This window comes from Colletotrichum higginsianum, chromosome 9, assembly GCF_001672515.1.
Source record: "Colletotrichum higginsianum IMI 349063 chromosome 9, whole genome shotgun sequence".
Classification (NCBI taxonomy): domain Eukaryota; kingdom Fungi; phylum Ascomycota; class Sordariomycetes; order Glomerellales; family Glomerellaceae; genus Colletotrichum; species Colletotrichum higginsianum.
Window position 1 is genome coordinate 1,267,006 of NC_030961.1, and position 13,035 is coordinate 1,280,040.

The 13,035-nt window shown below is 57.4% G+C and overlaps 4 protein-coding genes across 4 annotated transcripts; 2 read left to right on the plus strand and 2 right to left on the minus strand.

Moving 5' to 3' along the window:
• Positions 1-845: 845 nt before the first annotated feature.
• CH63R_12630 (Metallophosphoesterase domain-containing protein) lies at positions 846-1,904 on the plus strand (the record flags this gene model as incomplete). The annotated part of the gene is made up of 1 exon (XM_018307604.1): positions 846-1,904. One exon carries the CDS (start codon positions 846-848, stop codon positions 1,902-1,904), a length of 1,059 nt encoding a protein of 352 aa, XP_018152021.1.
• Positions 1,905-3,111: 1,207 nt separating this feature from the next.
• On the minus strand, positions 3,112-5,689 carry CH63R_12631 (PTAB protein; the record flags this gene model as incomplete). The annotated part of the gene is made up of 6 exons (XM_018307605.1): positions 3,112-3,600; positions 3,668-3,988; positions 4,046-4,345; positions 4,399-5,070; positions 5,128-5,330; positions 5,392-5,689. The coding sequence occupies 6 exons, from the start codon at positions 5,687-5,689 to the stop codon at positions 3,112-3,114; spliced, it is 2,283 nt and encodes a 760-aa protein (XP_018152022.1).
• Positions 5,690-8,936: 3,247 nt separating this feature from the next.
• Positions 8,937-11,552, minus strand: CH63R_12632 (Vacuolar morphogenesis protein; the record flags this gene model as incomplete). The annotated part of the gene is made up of 1 exon (XM_018307606.1): positions 8,937-11,552. One exon carries the CDS (start codon positions 11,550-11,552, stop codon positions 8,937-8,939), a length of 2,616 nt encoding a protein of 871 aa, XP_018152023.1.
• Positions 11,553-12,658: 1,106 nt separating this feature from the next.
• Positions 12,659-12,970, plus strand: CH63R_12633 (Gon7 family protein; the record flags this gene model as incomplete). The annotated part of the gene is made up of 1 exon (XM_018307607.1): positions 12,659-12,970. The coding sequence occupies one exon, from the start codon at positions 12,659-12,661 to the stop codon at positions 12,968-12,970; it is 312 nt and encodes a 103-aa protein (XP_018152024.1).
• Between the last annotated feature and the right edge of the window lie 65 nt (positions 12,971-13,035).

Below are 13,035 nucleotides of genomic sequence, written 5' to 3' on the forward strand. Positions count from 1 at the left end.
AAGGTACTGCTCGGTCTATTAGTCTAGTTGGTTAGGACGTCGGATTCTGACTTAACCCCAGATCTTCCGTAAGCCCAGGTTCGAATCCTGGATGGACCTGTTCTTTTGCTGAATTCATTCGATGGATTGACAATAGAACTTTTTTTTTTTAGAGTCTGACGCCGGCCGACACAAGGCTTGCTTGCTCTGTTTGTAACTAGCTAGACATTGCCAGTTGATCCTCACTAAGCAATTTTGCGAACAGTGTCCGTTGCTGGCAGACATGACAAAATGCTTTTAAATAACCACCACTTCTCTTCTGCTTAACTATTCTACTGTTACAATGGAAACCTGAGCAAACCAAAGAAGACATTAGACGAACAGCGTGGGATGCGTGGTTCACTGGCACAGCTTGGTCCAGTTCCAACGCATTATTCCCCCCTCTAGGCGGGTTTGCTGACTGGCACCTTCCAATAGACCTGTTGTTACCTGCAGGGACTTTGGTGATTTGTCACAATCATGTCACTGAGGGGGAATCACGCGGCTGGGGAAAGTGATCGGACAGACCTCACCATCGCAAATCCATCCGCGCAAGGTCCTCTTGTATAACGCGACCGCGAACTCACAAGGTGCTGATGGTGTTACCGGATCGTAGGCAAGACAGAGCCAGCCGGGTCTTTCCTCTCGCCATACATAAGAACACCCTCGCCCTTGTCCTTATACGAATGATAAAGGAGGAAACTGGCGCGCTGACGTCTTACTCAGAACGGGATTGCTCTCTCAACATCCTTTGGACTCTCAAAGTTACATCGTACCGGCCAAAACACGAGCCCTCATCGCCTTAGAAACTAACAAAACCGGGGAAGATGGCATTCTTCCGTACATCATCCGGCTTAGACGCCATCCTCGACCGGTCCGATGGCACCCTGTGGGAGCGGCTGCGCCTGAATCCTCTGACGACGATGGCCAGGTACCTAAACGACTTCTTCCCCGTCTCATTACCCGTCGCTGGGCATGACAGCGACGGCGACTCGGTGACGGTGGTCTGCATCTCTGACACGCACAACTTCCAGCCGCGCCTGCCGCCGGGAGACATCCTTGTCCACGCGGGCGACCTCACGGCGTCGGGCACGAGGGGGGAGTTGAGACGCGCGCTGGACTGGCTGAAAGCCCAGCCTCACAGACACAAGATCGTCGTCGCCGGGAACCACGACCTGTGTCTCGATGAGAGCCTATCATCCTCGGGGATCGGGGGGAGGAGCCCGGTGGCTGGGCGCAGCCGAGATGAGAAAGCGGACGAATCCGCGGGAGGCCAAGACGACGACGAAGACGACGAAGGGAACCCCTTGGACTGGGGCGACATCACCTACCTCGACCGCACCTCGACGACTCTCAAACTCCCTGGCCGGCCGCGCGGGATCCGCGTCTACGGCAGCCCCTACACCCCGCGCCACGGCGCCTGGGCGTTCCAGTACCCGCGGTCACCGGACGAGGACCCGTGGGCCGGCGCCGTGCCCGCCTCAACCGACGTCCTCGTCACCCACGGCCCGCCTAAGGGCCACATGGATGACCCGCGCGGCGGCTGGGGCTGCGAGCTCCTCCTGCGCGAGCTCTGGCGCGCCCGGCCGCGGCTGCACGTCTTCGGTCACGTCCACTGCGGCCATGGGCGCGAGACCGTCGCCTTCGACCCACTGCAGGCGGCGTACGAGGACGTCGTGCTGCGCGAGGCCGCCGCCAGGGCCAGCGGCGACCCAAGGGCGTGGGCTCGGGGCTGGGCGTCTCTGGGGCAGTGTCTCGCAGCCTGGGTGCACGTTTGGTGGGGTGGCGGCAGGAGGCGGCCGGGGGAGACGGTTCTTGTGAATGCCGCCGTTGTCGGGGGCATCAGGGACCGGCTGGTGAGGGAGGCTATTGTCGTTAGGATTTAGGTGCGGCGAGAGGCCCGGAGAATGGGGGTAATGGTTGGCGTTCAAGGGTAAGGGGGAGAAAAAGTGTGCCATGTATTCCATGCACAGCCTGAGAAGAAAGCAAGTCGGCCGCTACTGCTGCCCTGCTACATATACTTGTTTTTCAGTCGCGGTTGTGGTGAAGGCTTGTGGGATTCCTTCTCAGCCGGGTAGTCTGTTGATGAAGCCGTGTGGCCGCCTCACAAGCTTGTTGACACATATAATCCAAACGAACAACGTAAGTCGAAATGACGAGGGGAACATGACCGTCATCAGACATTAGAGGCGCCGGCCAAATCAGTTCACTCAACATCAAGTCACCACTCCGGCAAAGCCACTACATATTAGGTTGACAAACATCCTTGGGGGGTATGCATATTTCCTTTCCGATGAGAAACTAGGTATTTGTGATATGGAACAGAACAAAGGCAATCGACAACGACTACGCCGACAAAACACCACCCCTCTCCGCCGCCGGAAGACTGGAACAAACATCTTTCCCGCCAGGAATTCCACAGAGAACTTCTTTTTTTTAGAAACCCAACTTTCCCCCAACTGATTCCTCGCCGATAAGAACAAGAGTTATGGAAACGTGATCGAGAATAGACTCGAGAGGTAAATAGCAGCAAGGCAAGGTCGACGGAATAAGAACATGAAACAGTGAGCCCTAGCTAGACCGTAGTCGGGCGTGATATCGTACAGGTGGGTGGGGTTGTAGAAACATGAACAACATTCGTTGTCTTGATTAGCCTCTGTGCGTCTCGTTTAAAGAACGACAACTTGCCGCCCTGGCTTGCCCTCTCGCAAAGAGCGAGAAGCGCCTTCTTTGGGGGCGCGCGCATCACCACTTGTACGGCAGACAAAGTGGTGACGTCGCAACCCCGTGCCCGTGCAGGTACTTGCCTGTCCCCTGCCCTCCGGGTGGGCGTGGTCGAAAGGGGCGCAAATCCGGATGCCGAACGAGAACACCTTGAGGGATAGATCGAAGATGGTTTCCGACCAGCTCCGAACGACCAAATGCTTGCCGGACACCCGCGAATGAACAACCCTGAAGATCCCAGAGCCAGAAAGACAAGCACTAAGACGCCGCCATGCTGCATAATGATGACATAAAAAAGGCATTACTGTGCCTGCGTAGCCGGACTCAAATTAGAGCAGAACCTGGACGTCCAGAGACGAGACCACCAGCTCATGCCGGGTTGCCCTTCATCCTCTTCGCCATCCGCGGCGTAGGCGGCTTGCCCTTGTTCTGGACCCCGTTGACTTGGGGGCCGCCGGGAGTCGGCGCCTGGGAGCCATCCTCCTCCATCTTGACACCAGATGGGCGTCTTCGCTTGTTGGAGGCCGGGGACGTGTTTGCACTAGGCCCGCTGGAGCTGGTACCTTGCTGGCTCTGCTGCATCTGCATGCCGGGTGCCTGCATGTGACCCTGAGCAGGGCTGCCCTGGACATGAGGCGAGCCAGGAAGCTGCATATGCGGCTGTGCTGGGCTCGCGCCCATCGGGAACTGGCCGAAGCTGGGGGTCCTAGGGCCCTGAGGCATGGGCTGACCATTCATGTTTGGCGGCGCCGCGTTAATCTGGCCGACGTACTGCTCCAGGGCAGCGTAGGGGCCGAGGTTGGGGTGGGTGTGATAAAAGGCGAATAGAGGGTTCATTTGACCGATCACTTCAGCAATCTGCATGTCATCTTAGCACCGGAGATCCACATGCATGCATGGGAGAGAAGGAAGAGCTGTCACATACCTCGAGGAATTGGAAGACGGCTTCGGTAACCCCCATGCCCCTCTTTACTGCCGACTCCGGAAGATCCACCAGCGCTTCTGGCGGAGGATTTTGCGGAGACTTCATGGGACGGGCTTTACCCTTCTTGCTCATCTCCGGCGAAGCCTTACTGTCTTGGGAGTTGACCTTGTGCCACTCCTTGACCCAGTTGTGCACAGGCTTCGCCGCCTCGATGGCGGCCTTCCGCGAGATGTATTCTTCGTGGTTGCTGGTCAGGAACTCAAAGAGCTCAATTTTCTGCTCCGCATCAAAGTGCGCCCGGACGGTACCCGTCGCAACGAGCTGTGACAAGAGTTAGATGCTGTTTTGTATAACGCGACAGAAACAGCGTTGACTTACGTGCGATCCGCTCTCGAACCAGTAGACGAGGCTCGACTTGGTGTTCTCGATCCAGTGGCCATCACCGGGAAGCGGCCTGTCCGTGGTTCCCTTCTCCATAATCAACTGCATGTTCTTCACACCACTGTCGAAGTGGGTGTGGAAATATCGCGGGAGGGCGGGGTATGTGATTTCGTATTGCTTGTCCGCCTGGTCTTCGACATCCGTGATATGTACCGAGTGGCGGAAAACGCCCTTTGTAGAGAAGAACTGGCTGACGAAGCTGTTCCAGTAGGACAGGTCGTCCTTGCCCTTGGAACCCTGTCGATCAGTTAGTGATCTATTGTAAACAGATGCCGCGAAGCTTGACTTACGGGGAAACCGCTCAAGTGCTCGCTGAACTGCATGAGTTTGAGCAGGCAGTGCCCCTTCATCCCTTCTCTTCTTTGCTGCGCCATAGCCATGCTGTTGGCGACGGCAGCCTGGGCAGCGGCCTGCTGCGCAGGATTCATCTGTTGCGGTCCGGGCTGGGGAGCCATCTGAGGGGGTCCTTGGGGTTGGGCTTGGGCCTGAGGAGGCTGCGGCTGCTGATTCGGAGCAGGCCCGGGAGTCTGGGATGGCGTGGGTTGGCCGGCAGACTGAGGGTTGACGGGCTGAGCGGATTGCTGCTGCGGTGTTTGGTGTGGAGTCTGCTGAGGTTGCGGCTGGGGCTGTTGCGGTTGACCCTGAGGCTGACCCTGTTGCTGCTGCTGCTGCTGATGCTGAGCCTGCTGCTGAGCCTGCTGCTGTTGCTGTTGTTGAGCCTGCTGCTGCTGGGCCTGCTGCTGGGCCTGCTGTTGTTGCTGTGCTTGCTGCTGCTGCTGTTGTTGCTGAGCCTGCATCGAAGCAGCCATTTGGGCCTGCTGGAGTTGCATGTGCTGAGGATTCATCTGGACCGGCTGGCCCTGCTGCTGGCCCTGTTGCATCTGCTGGTTCTGGACGGCTTGGTGCTGCTGGAGCGCAATCTGTTGGGCGAGCATTGCCTGTGCCTGAGGGTTGTGTCCCTGCTACCAGCCCGGGTCAGCGTACTTACTAGGACGAATGTACAGAGACGTGATATTTACCGGTCGCATGCCCTGGCGCATTGCCGCAAGCTGAGCCGCGTTCATGGGGTTCATCTGCATGCCCATGGGCATTCCATTGACGCCAGCCATATTCGCGTTAAAGGCCTGCTGCGCCATGAGCGCCTGCCGTGCCTGTTGCTGCTGTTGGAATAACCGCTGCTGCGCGAGCTGGGTGGCATGCGCCATCGCGGCTGGGTTGTTGACTAGGCAAGTCCGCGTTAGTGGAGAGATACAGAACATCTAGAGCGGCAAGGGCCGACGTACAGTTACCGAACTGGTTCTGCTGGAACATTGGGTTTTGGGCAGGATTGAGATGCTGCAGAGCGTGAGCGTTGGGACCACCGGCACCCGGCGGCATGCCGCCCATCAACTGGTTTGGATTAACCTGACCACCAGGCCCTGACACCGCCATATGCATCTGGTGAGGCATTCCTCCGCCCTGTGGGCCTTGCTGACCCGGGTTGTGAGGCATTCCCTGAGCCATGGGATGGCCGGGAACACCTGGATGTTGTTGCATGCCGGCAGGATGGCCTGCAAAAGACGGTCCCATACTCGTCATCATGTCTTCAGCGTGTCGATGATCCACAGCGTGGATATCGACGTTTCTGCCCTCCGCACTATCTCATGCGCCTGCGCCCTAGACGTGATGGATCTTTCAACCGTATCGGCAATCGGCCGCGACGTGACGGGTTGAATGTCGGGCGAGGTGGTGATGGCGCGACGCGAGAGCGATGAGGGTCGTGGGTTGCGAGACGCGGGAAGTGGTCTCAATCGCGCGCGTGGGCGTTGCGGCGGTTTCGACTAGCGTTATCGATTGCGGCAGGAGTAGTCGTCGTTCTTGCGAAACAGCCGGGTCAACAGGTGAAGAGGGACCGCAAAGGCATCGATGATCGGCGTGACGACAATGTGGATATTTTGGGCAGGGGAAGTCGGGATGCGACCATAAATGAAGAGAAAAGGAACTGAAAGGAGATGTCCGGGTGGGCAGGTTGTTGTTGTGTGGGTGCGACTAAAAAGGAGCCCGATGACGGGAGGAAAGCTGGCACCCGCAAGGGGACGTGGCGAGCGGATGGGGTAGAAGGCAAAGATGCGTTGCAGCGTCGAAGCGATTCCGAAGAAGGGAAAAAAAAGGTTGGGAACGACGCGAGCCCGGAGAGTGTGTTTGTGTGTGTGTATGTGTCGATGATCGCGCGATAGCGAAAGCGAGCGAACAAAGTGGGAATCCTTCGTGAGGTGGTCGACGTGCTTCAATCGACGTAGGTCGATGACATTCGGGGCGGGTTGTTCGAATGCCCAATTTTTATTGCACACGTCGAGCGTGGGCGGACGAACGAACACAAGCCTTTCTGCGCCGCCTTGATTTGGGAAAAGCGGGAGAGGGAGATTTTGGGGGAGGGACGGTGCGAAATGGGCGGGCGAGTCGTTGCGGTTGCAGGCTTGAGCAGGCCGGCAAAGACGCAAGCGAAGAACCCAAGGGGGGGACCTGAGCGAGCTCTGGATACTAGCTGGACTCTCCGCAGGCGGGTTGCTGCTTTTACAGACTGCGATTAGGCCACAGAATGAGTGAGACGAATCTCGGGACCTAGATGCGACAAAGTACCTAGAATTGGAAGAGAGGCGGGCCTAGGGGTGTATGAGGGAGGATTTGGAGAGGGGAGGGGAGAGGGAGGGAGAGGGAGAGAGGCCGGCTTGATGTGGTGTTGCAGAGGAGGTTGCGGACGGTGAGGCGTCAAGTTGCGGCCAAATCCAAATCCTGAGGCGGTTCAAAAGACACGGGCAAGAGACGAGGTAAAGGTAGGTACGACAAGGCGGTATACTATTAGGCGTTCGGATAGGGTCGAGAGAGGTCGAGAGCGCGAGACGGGAGAGAGCAGGGACAGAGGAGCGTGAGGTGGGCGGGCGACCATGCCAGAATGTCAGGCTGGAGCGCCGGAAACCACCCTCTGCTTCGACTGGGGTATGGGGCACCTACCGCTTTAGTGGAACATGTCATGCAATTACCAGATTATAATGCATGGATATGCCGGATCGAACTGGCGGGAAGCTCCACATGAGGTGCGGGATATTCACCTAAGCATCACGGGGGCGCTTCTATGCAACAAGCCAAGCTTCTTCAGCAATATCCGCCAAGGGGTGAAGCAGTGTCGCAGGATATCACCGAAGCAGGTGGCCAGAAGAGTCAGAGTCGCCTCGCCTTGCTGCATCTGCACCTGCATTTTCTCTTTCGCTCCTCCGACTTTTGACATGACGCGAGACCGTGAGATGACAAATGGGGCCACGGAAATGGCAGTGCTGGAATCGCGTCGAGCTGCCCATTCCCCCGCTAGGTTTTGCGTCTGTCAATGGCCACCACGTGTACACCGAACGACCCGTGTACATGTTGTTGGTCTTTCTATATTTCGTGCCCACGGCCCTCCTCCCCTTTGTCCACGTCTGGTGACATGGATCTCAGGGTGCCAGCCAATGAAATTCAAGTCGGCTTTCGAGAGGCGGGGATCGGACATCACGGCGATCATGTCCGACTAACCTTGCAGTCACGTGGTGACTTTCACTTTCCCTTTCCCGGACTCGACCTTCCTTGAGATAAGGTCACGTGCAAGACGGGCCGTGCAAAAATGAGACAGGAAAAAATCTTCCCAACTGTGTCCCCAATTTTTCCGTCGTGAGCCTCATCTATAAAATCTGTTCCTCTGCACGCCTGACCCTTTTCTCACCACCTCTCGATATCACCACATTTTGGCTCTCATCGACACTGGGGCAGCAGCATCGTCTTCCCTTCCCGGTCGTTCGCCTTTGCGACGCTCAGCAGCTTCACTTCAAGCTCCCCGAGAAAGGCGACGTCTTGCTTTGTGTTTGGTGAAGAGCCGCGCTGCTGCTGCTATACGAAAATCTTGGTCGACCACTCACCACGCCCAGCTTCCAGCTTTCTCCTTAGGTAGGCCATTTCCGTCGCTGCTCTCTCCACACCTCCGAATGATGACACTCAAGAAACATTGTCTTCTTTTCCCAACCGAATCGACCATGAAGAAACCTAGTCTGTTCGGGTTCCCGTCATGGGAACCTGTTACTTGCCAGTATATTCTGTCTGACACATCACCTTCACACTTTATCAGCATGGATTTGCTTGGGAACAATGTGCTGACCTGTGAACCAGATTCTTGAAACTGTCCTAATGGACTCCGTTAGTATAGATAACAGTGCTCACTCTCATAAAAAATCTATTCAAACGGTTCTGTCTGCATGCCATTGAACGTTGCCGTGTGACAACTAAACATGCTCACCATTGCGTCTGTATCTGTACTTTGCCTCATCAATTAGACACTAGTCGGTATTGCAAGTCTGGGATTGCACTTGGTAAATGAAAGCGTTTTCTGTTATCTCCAGGCCGAAAAACAACATCTCCAGCGCAAACTCATCTGAGCGAATCTAATCACTGGAGTTGCGATGAATTAATGAAAGGTAAACAAAGAAGCATGTAGCTAGATGGTTTCAAATACAATGCCAACCATGCCATTCATGTTGCATGAGTCTATCTATCTAACGGGCCTTCAAGAACCGAAGCCGCCCTCCACACATTTGCCAGACAGCCAAAACACCTCGCTGTGATCGTGGACGTCCTGAAAGAGGGGTGCCAGCCTGTCTGGCACCCATAAAAACGCCGTTACGGAGGCCGCAGCCATGTACCGCGTTATTTTTACGTCGTCTGAAAAGACTTGATAGGTAGCCCCCCCAAGGAAACGAACACCATCTTCCGTTTCCTTCCCACTCATACCAGAGCTGCCACCTGCCGCCTCCACTACAGCTTCTCTTCAAACGACGCGCAATCCTTCCCTGATAGACTCGGGGATCTCCCGCCGCCTGCCGCCAACAATACCCCTCCGGTTCCTCCCCGTCCGGCCCCTGCCGAGCCAGTTAAGCTTCAGCAGACGGCAAAGCTCCTCCATGCGCCTGTTCCCCTCGTCACTGCCGTCGCCGGCCACGCCGCCGATGCTGGCGAGGATGCTCATGCACTGTAGCATGCGCCCGACCATCTCGGTAACTTGCTTAGAGTCCTCAACGTTCTGCTCGCGTGTGAACGGCCGCAGCTGCCCATCGCTCCCGCCGCTGGCGTAGCTGACATTGCTGAGGCCACGGCTGCGTCCGCCGCCGCCGCCGCCACCGCCACCGCCTCCCGCGCTGCCGTCGCCTAGGAGCGTCGTCGCGTTGGAGTTGTAACTCGCAACAGAGGGGTCCAGACTCATGGCTGTGCCCGGGCGCATCATGTTCATGGTGTCTGCCGGGCTAGAGGAGAGCGCCGGGTCTGGCAGCGGGGAGGCGAGGGCTAGGGAGGCGAACGAGGAAGGGAGGAATTCGAGAGATAGTCGGGAGAAGATGGCCTTGAGTGAGTCGTATCGGGGGAGGATGACGATGTCGCGATATGCTGTGAGGACAATGCGGCGTACGTCGAGAACGGCGGATGCGGGACTGACATACGGTGCGCTATCGGAAGACGGTGCCTTGATGCCACCCCAGAAGTCGCGGGCTTGGTCGGGGTTCATGAGCACGCCGCAGCCCGAGAACTCTAGGTCTAGGGGTAGGAAGACGGCCTGCATGTAGGGCAGGATGGAGGTGTAGGTGATGAGCCACATCTCGACGAGAGCCGGAATGACCTTGTCCTCTTGCGTACGCCTGAGGGTCATGTCCAAGGACGCGAAGCCGGTCGCGAGAAGCTCGCGCAAGTCCTCCAGGATGATGTTGGGTGACCTGCGCTGAATACAATACTGTATGTGTAAAGCGACTAATCGGTTGAAATCCTCCACGGGCTGTCGCAAATCCTCGCCTTCGAATATGACGAGCATCTTTGCCTTCAAGTACGGCCAGGCATCGTCGAGCGCCATGCTGTTGAGGCCGTACTTGCCTGCGTCGATTGGTTCGGAGAGATACGACGACTGGTGCGTCAGGCTCGGTAGGCTGCTCGGCCCTGGCCATTCTGACGGGAGCGAGCTTGACTCGACGTTGAGGTTGCTGCTCTCCTTTTCAGTCTTCTTGTCCCGCCGCGCCTTGCCAAACGACGTTGCAGTCGGGGCCGGACTAGGGGGTAAGTTGAAACTGTACAAACTCGAGGGGGCACTGGGGTCTGTGGGTTTTGAGTTGCTCGATGCGGAAGACAGCGGAAGATGGTAGTCATCCTTGAGCTTGTGCTTTTGCCGCGACAGGAAGTGATGCTTCTTTTCCTTTTCCTTGCCCTCCTTTTCCATGGTGGGCGTTTCGGGCACCGCGCGGATGGTGGCCGAGGACGAGTTGTTCAGGTTGTAGATTGACTGGCCGCTGGTGTCGATTAGACTACTCGTGCTGAAGTTTCCTCGCTGCAACGAAGCGAGCGCGCTGCCGATCTTGCTCGGGCTAGGGAGCGGTTTGTCCTTGGGGTCGCCCTTGGTGCCGATCTTGACTGGACGTGAGAACAGCTTGACCTTTGACTTTTCTGGCTTCACCGGTTTCGAATCTGGGATCAGCTGGGGTGGAGGTTGGCCGGGATTGTGTAGCTGCTGCTGCTGCGGCAAGCCTGGTGAAGTCTGGCCCGATCGCGGGAAGGCTGCGTTCGCGGCTGCGTTCGCGGCCGAGGTCGCGGCGGCCGAATGGCTTCCCAAAAGACCTTTATGGTATCCCTGGGTCCCAAAAGCGTTCTCTCGTGGACCGCTTGCCTCGGTCAGGCTTAGCATAGGCGGGCTGAGCGGGCCCTTTCCGTTGCTCCCCCTCCTTACGTTGTCACCGTCGCCGTTGGCCGGGTTCGGGACAGTCTGCGACCGCTGCCGGACGTGCAGAAGCTGCTGGTGCTGTTGTTGCTGCTGGCTAGTCTGGTGCTGAAAGGCAGCCTGCGCCGCGATGTGGCTTGCCGAAAGGGCGGGGCTTGGGTGGTGATGCTGATGTTGGTTTGTGGAAGACGAGTTGGCGGACGGGTGCGACATGCCCACTTGGGACAGGTTCGATGTGCTCGTCGAGGGCAGCGTCGAGTCGAACAGACCGGGTGTCTGGCTATGTTTCCTCGAGTGGCCTTTGGTGAAAGGGCTCGCCGTGCGCGCAGCAGTGACAGCATTCGCGCTCACGCTCGGATCGTTTCCTCCTCCCAAGCTGTGACCCGATGGGCCTCCAGGCGTGGTTCCCGACCTCTGAGCAGTCGGGCGCGAAAAGTTCTGCAGGCTCGCGGTACTCGAGTTGGCCTGGGAGAACTGAGCATAGATTGGGGTTCCCGAAGAAGGTTGTGTGGGCGCGCTCGGTGCGTGAGTTCGCGGCTTTACGAAATTGATCGAGAGACTCTCTTCGCTCGACGACGACTCGGTACGTACGGGCGGTCGTGGACGTTGTGGTGACGGTGCGTTGGAAGCTGTCGAGCCCGGGAGAGGGCTAAAGCTGCCCGGCGCTCGGGGCGGGGGTCGTGCTGGTTGCATTGTCGTGAGTGTGTTAGGGGTCTGTTACATCTTGGAGCTTCGGACGAATCGAGATCGGGTGAAGGTCTGTTTCTGTGAATCGGCTGTTTGTTCTATACCGTGGAAGGGACACGGTCGGTGAGGGCAAGGGTGCTAGTAGCAGCAGGTGTTGAGAGGTTTCGTCCGGCTGGTATAAAGGGGGCGGCCTCGAAAATGGGGGGAATAATATCTGAAAGGAAAGTTGAGAGAATCGATGATGTTGGAGGGAAGCAACACGAGGGAGAGAATAGCGGGTGGTTATGAGAAAGGGAAGGAAGTGGATTGCGCCTCCAGGGCTGACCGAGTGAGGCAAACTTGACGAGTATCAATGCCCACCCCCGGCTGGTCCCTCGCAGTCTACCTTGCACACATGCACATAATACGCACTACATAATACCAGGTATCTAGTATATCCCCATCTATCCATCAATCTGCAGCCGCAATCGACCCAATGTGACATTCAGTGGATGCGGGTTGTCTGCCTCGTACTCTGTATATGGACTACCAAGGTACATTGACTTGGAGGAGGCGGGGATGTTCGCGCGGTGAGTCGCTAAGGCGAAGTCACCACCCATCAACGCTCCTTTTCAGACTTCTACAGGTGACCACGCGCCCTGAACCGACAGAGGAATGACATTCCGTCTCAAGTGCCCTCAGGCTCCTGATATTGATTTCAGCGAGTTCTGCCATCCCCTCCTCCTCCACGCCCGTACATCGCACACGCTACCGGCCCGCCAGCCCCTTGTGCCCACTGGCGCACCGCGGGTTGCGACCCTGGCCGGCCAGTGGGCTGGGGGGTACCTAGTGTAGGTTGTGGTCACTGGCGCAACCCCGCAGTTGTTCAGAGTCCCATCTTCAGCGGAACAATACTGTGGCCCTCTGGGTCAGCTGGAATGGAGGGGCGCGATCGCTTTCTTTCAGGCCAAAAACCTGCCGAGCCACACCGCACCCATTGATTTTCGTCATAATTCTCATCCCCCGCTTCCTCGCTTTGAACGAAGCGTACACCCCCGAGCGTACGAAGTCAACAACCCCACGCCTCTCTGTCCTCCCTCTGGCCTACGAAACCCCTGATGGGCATAGAGATCATGGCAACCACCAACAACGGTACTGCCGCTTCGGCTCCGGTCTTCCGCTTTTCCGCCACCTACAAATCTCCCACCAGCGAGCCCTTCACCTTTTCCGAGTCCCTCACTGCTCCGCCAACCTCCGGCGCCGGCGACAAGGCCGCCTACCTCAATGCCCTGCGCAACTCCATCAACGCCGCCCAGGACAACATTAACAGGGAGCTCACCGCACGCATGGAGGAGGACAGAGCCAACGACGCCGCCAAGTCCGCCGTCGACGACGCACTCGAGGAGGAAAACTACGGCGAGGAGGCACCTCCCAACGAAAACTGAGCGACAAGACGCGATATCTCTCTTCAGCACAATCGTACATTTTTGTCAACTATATACGGGGGTAT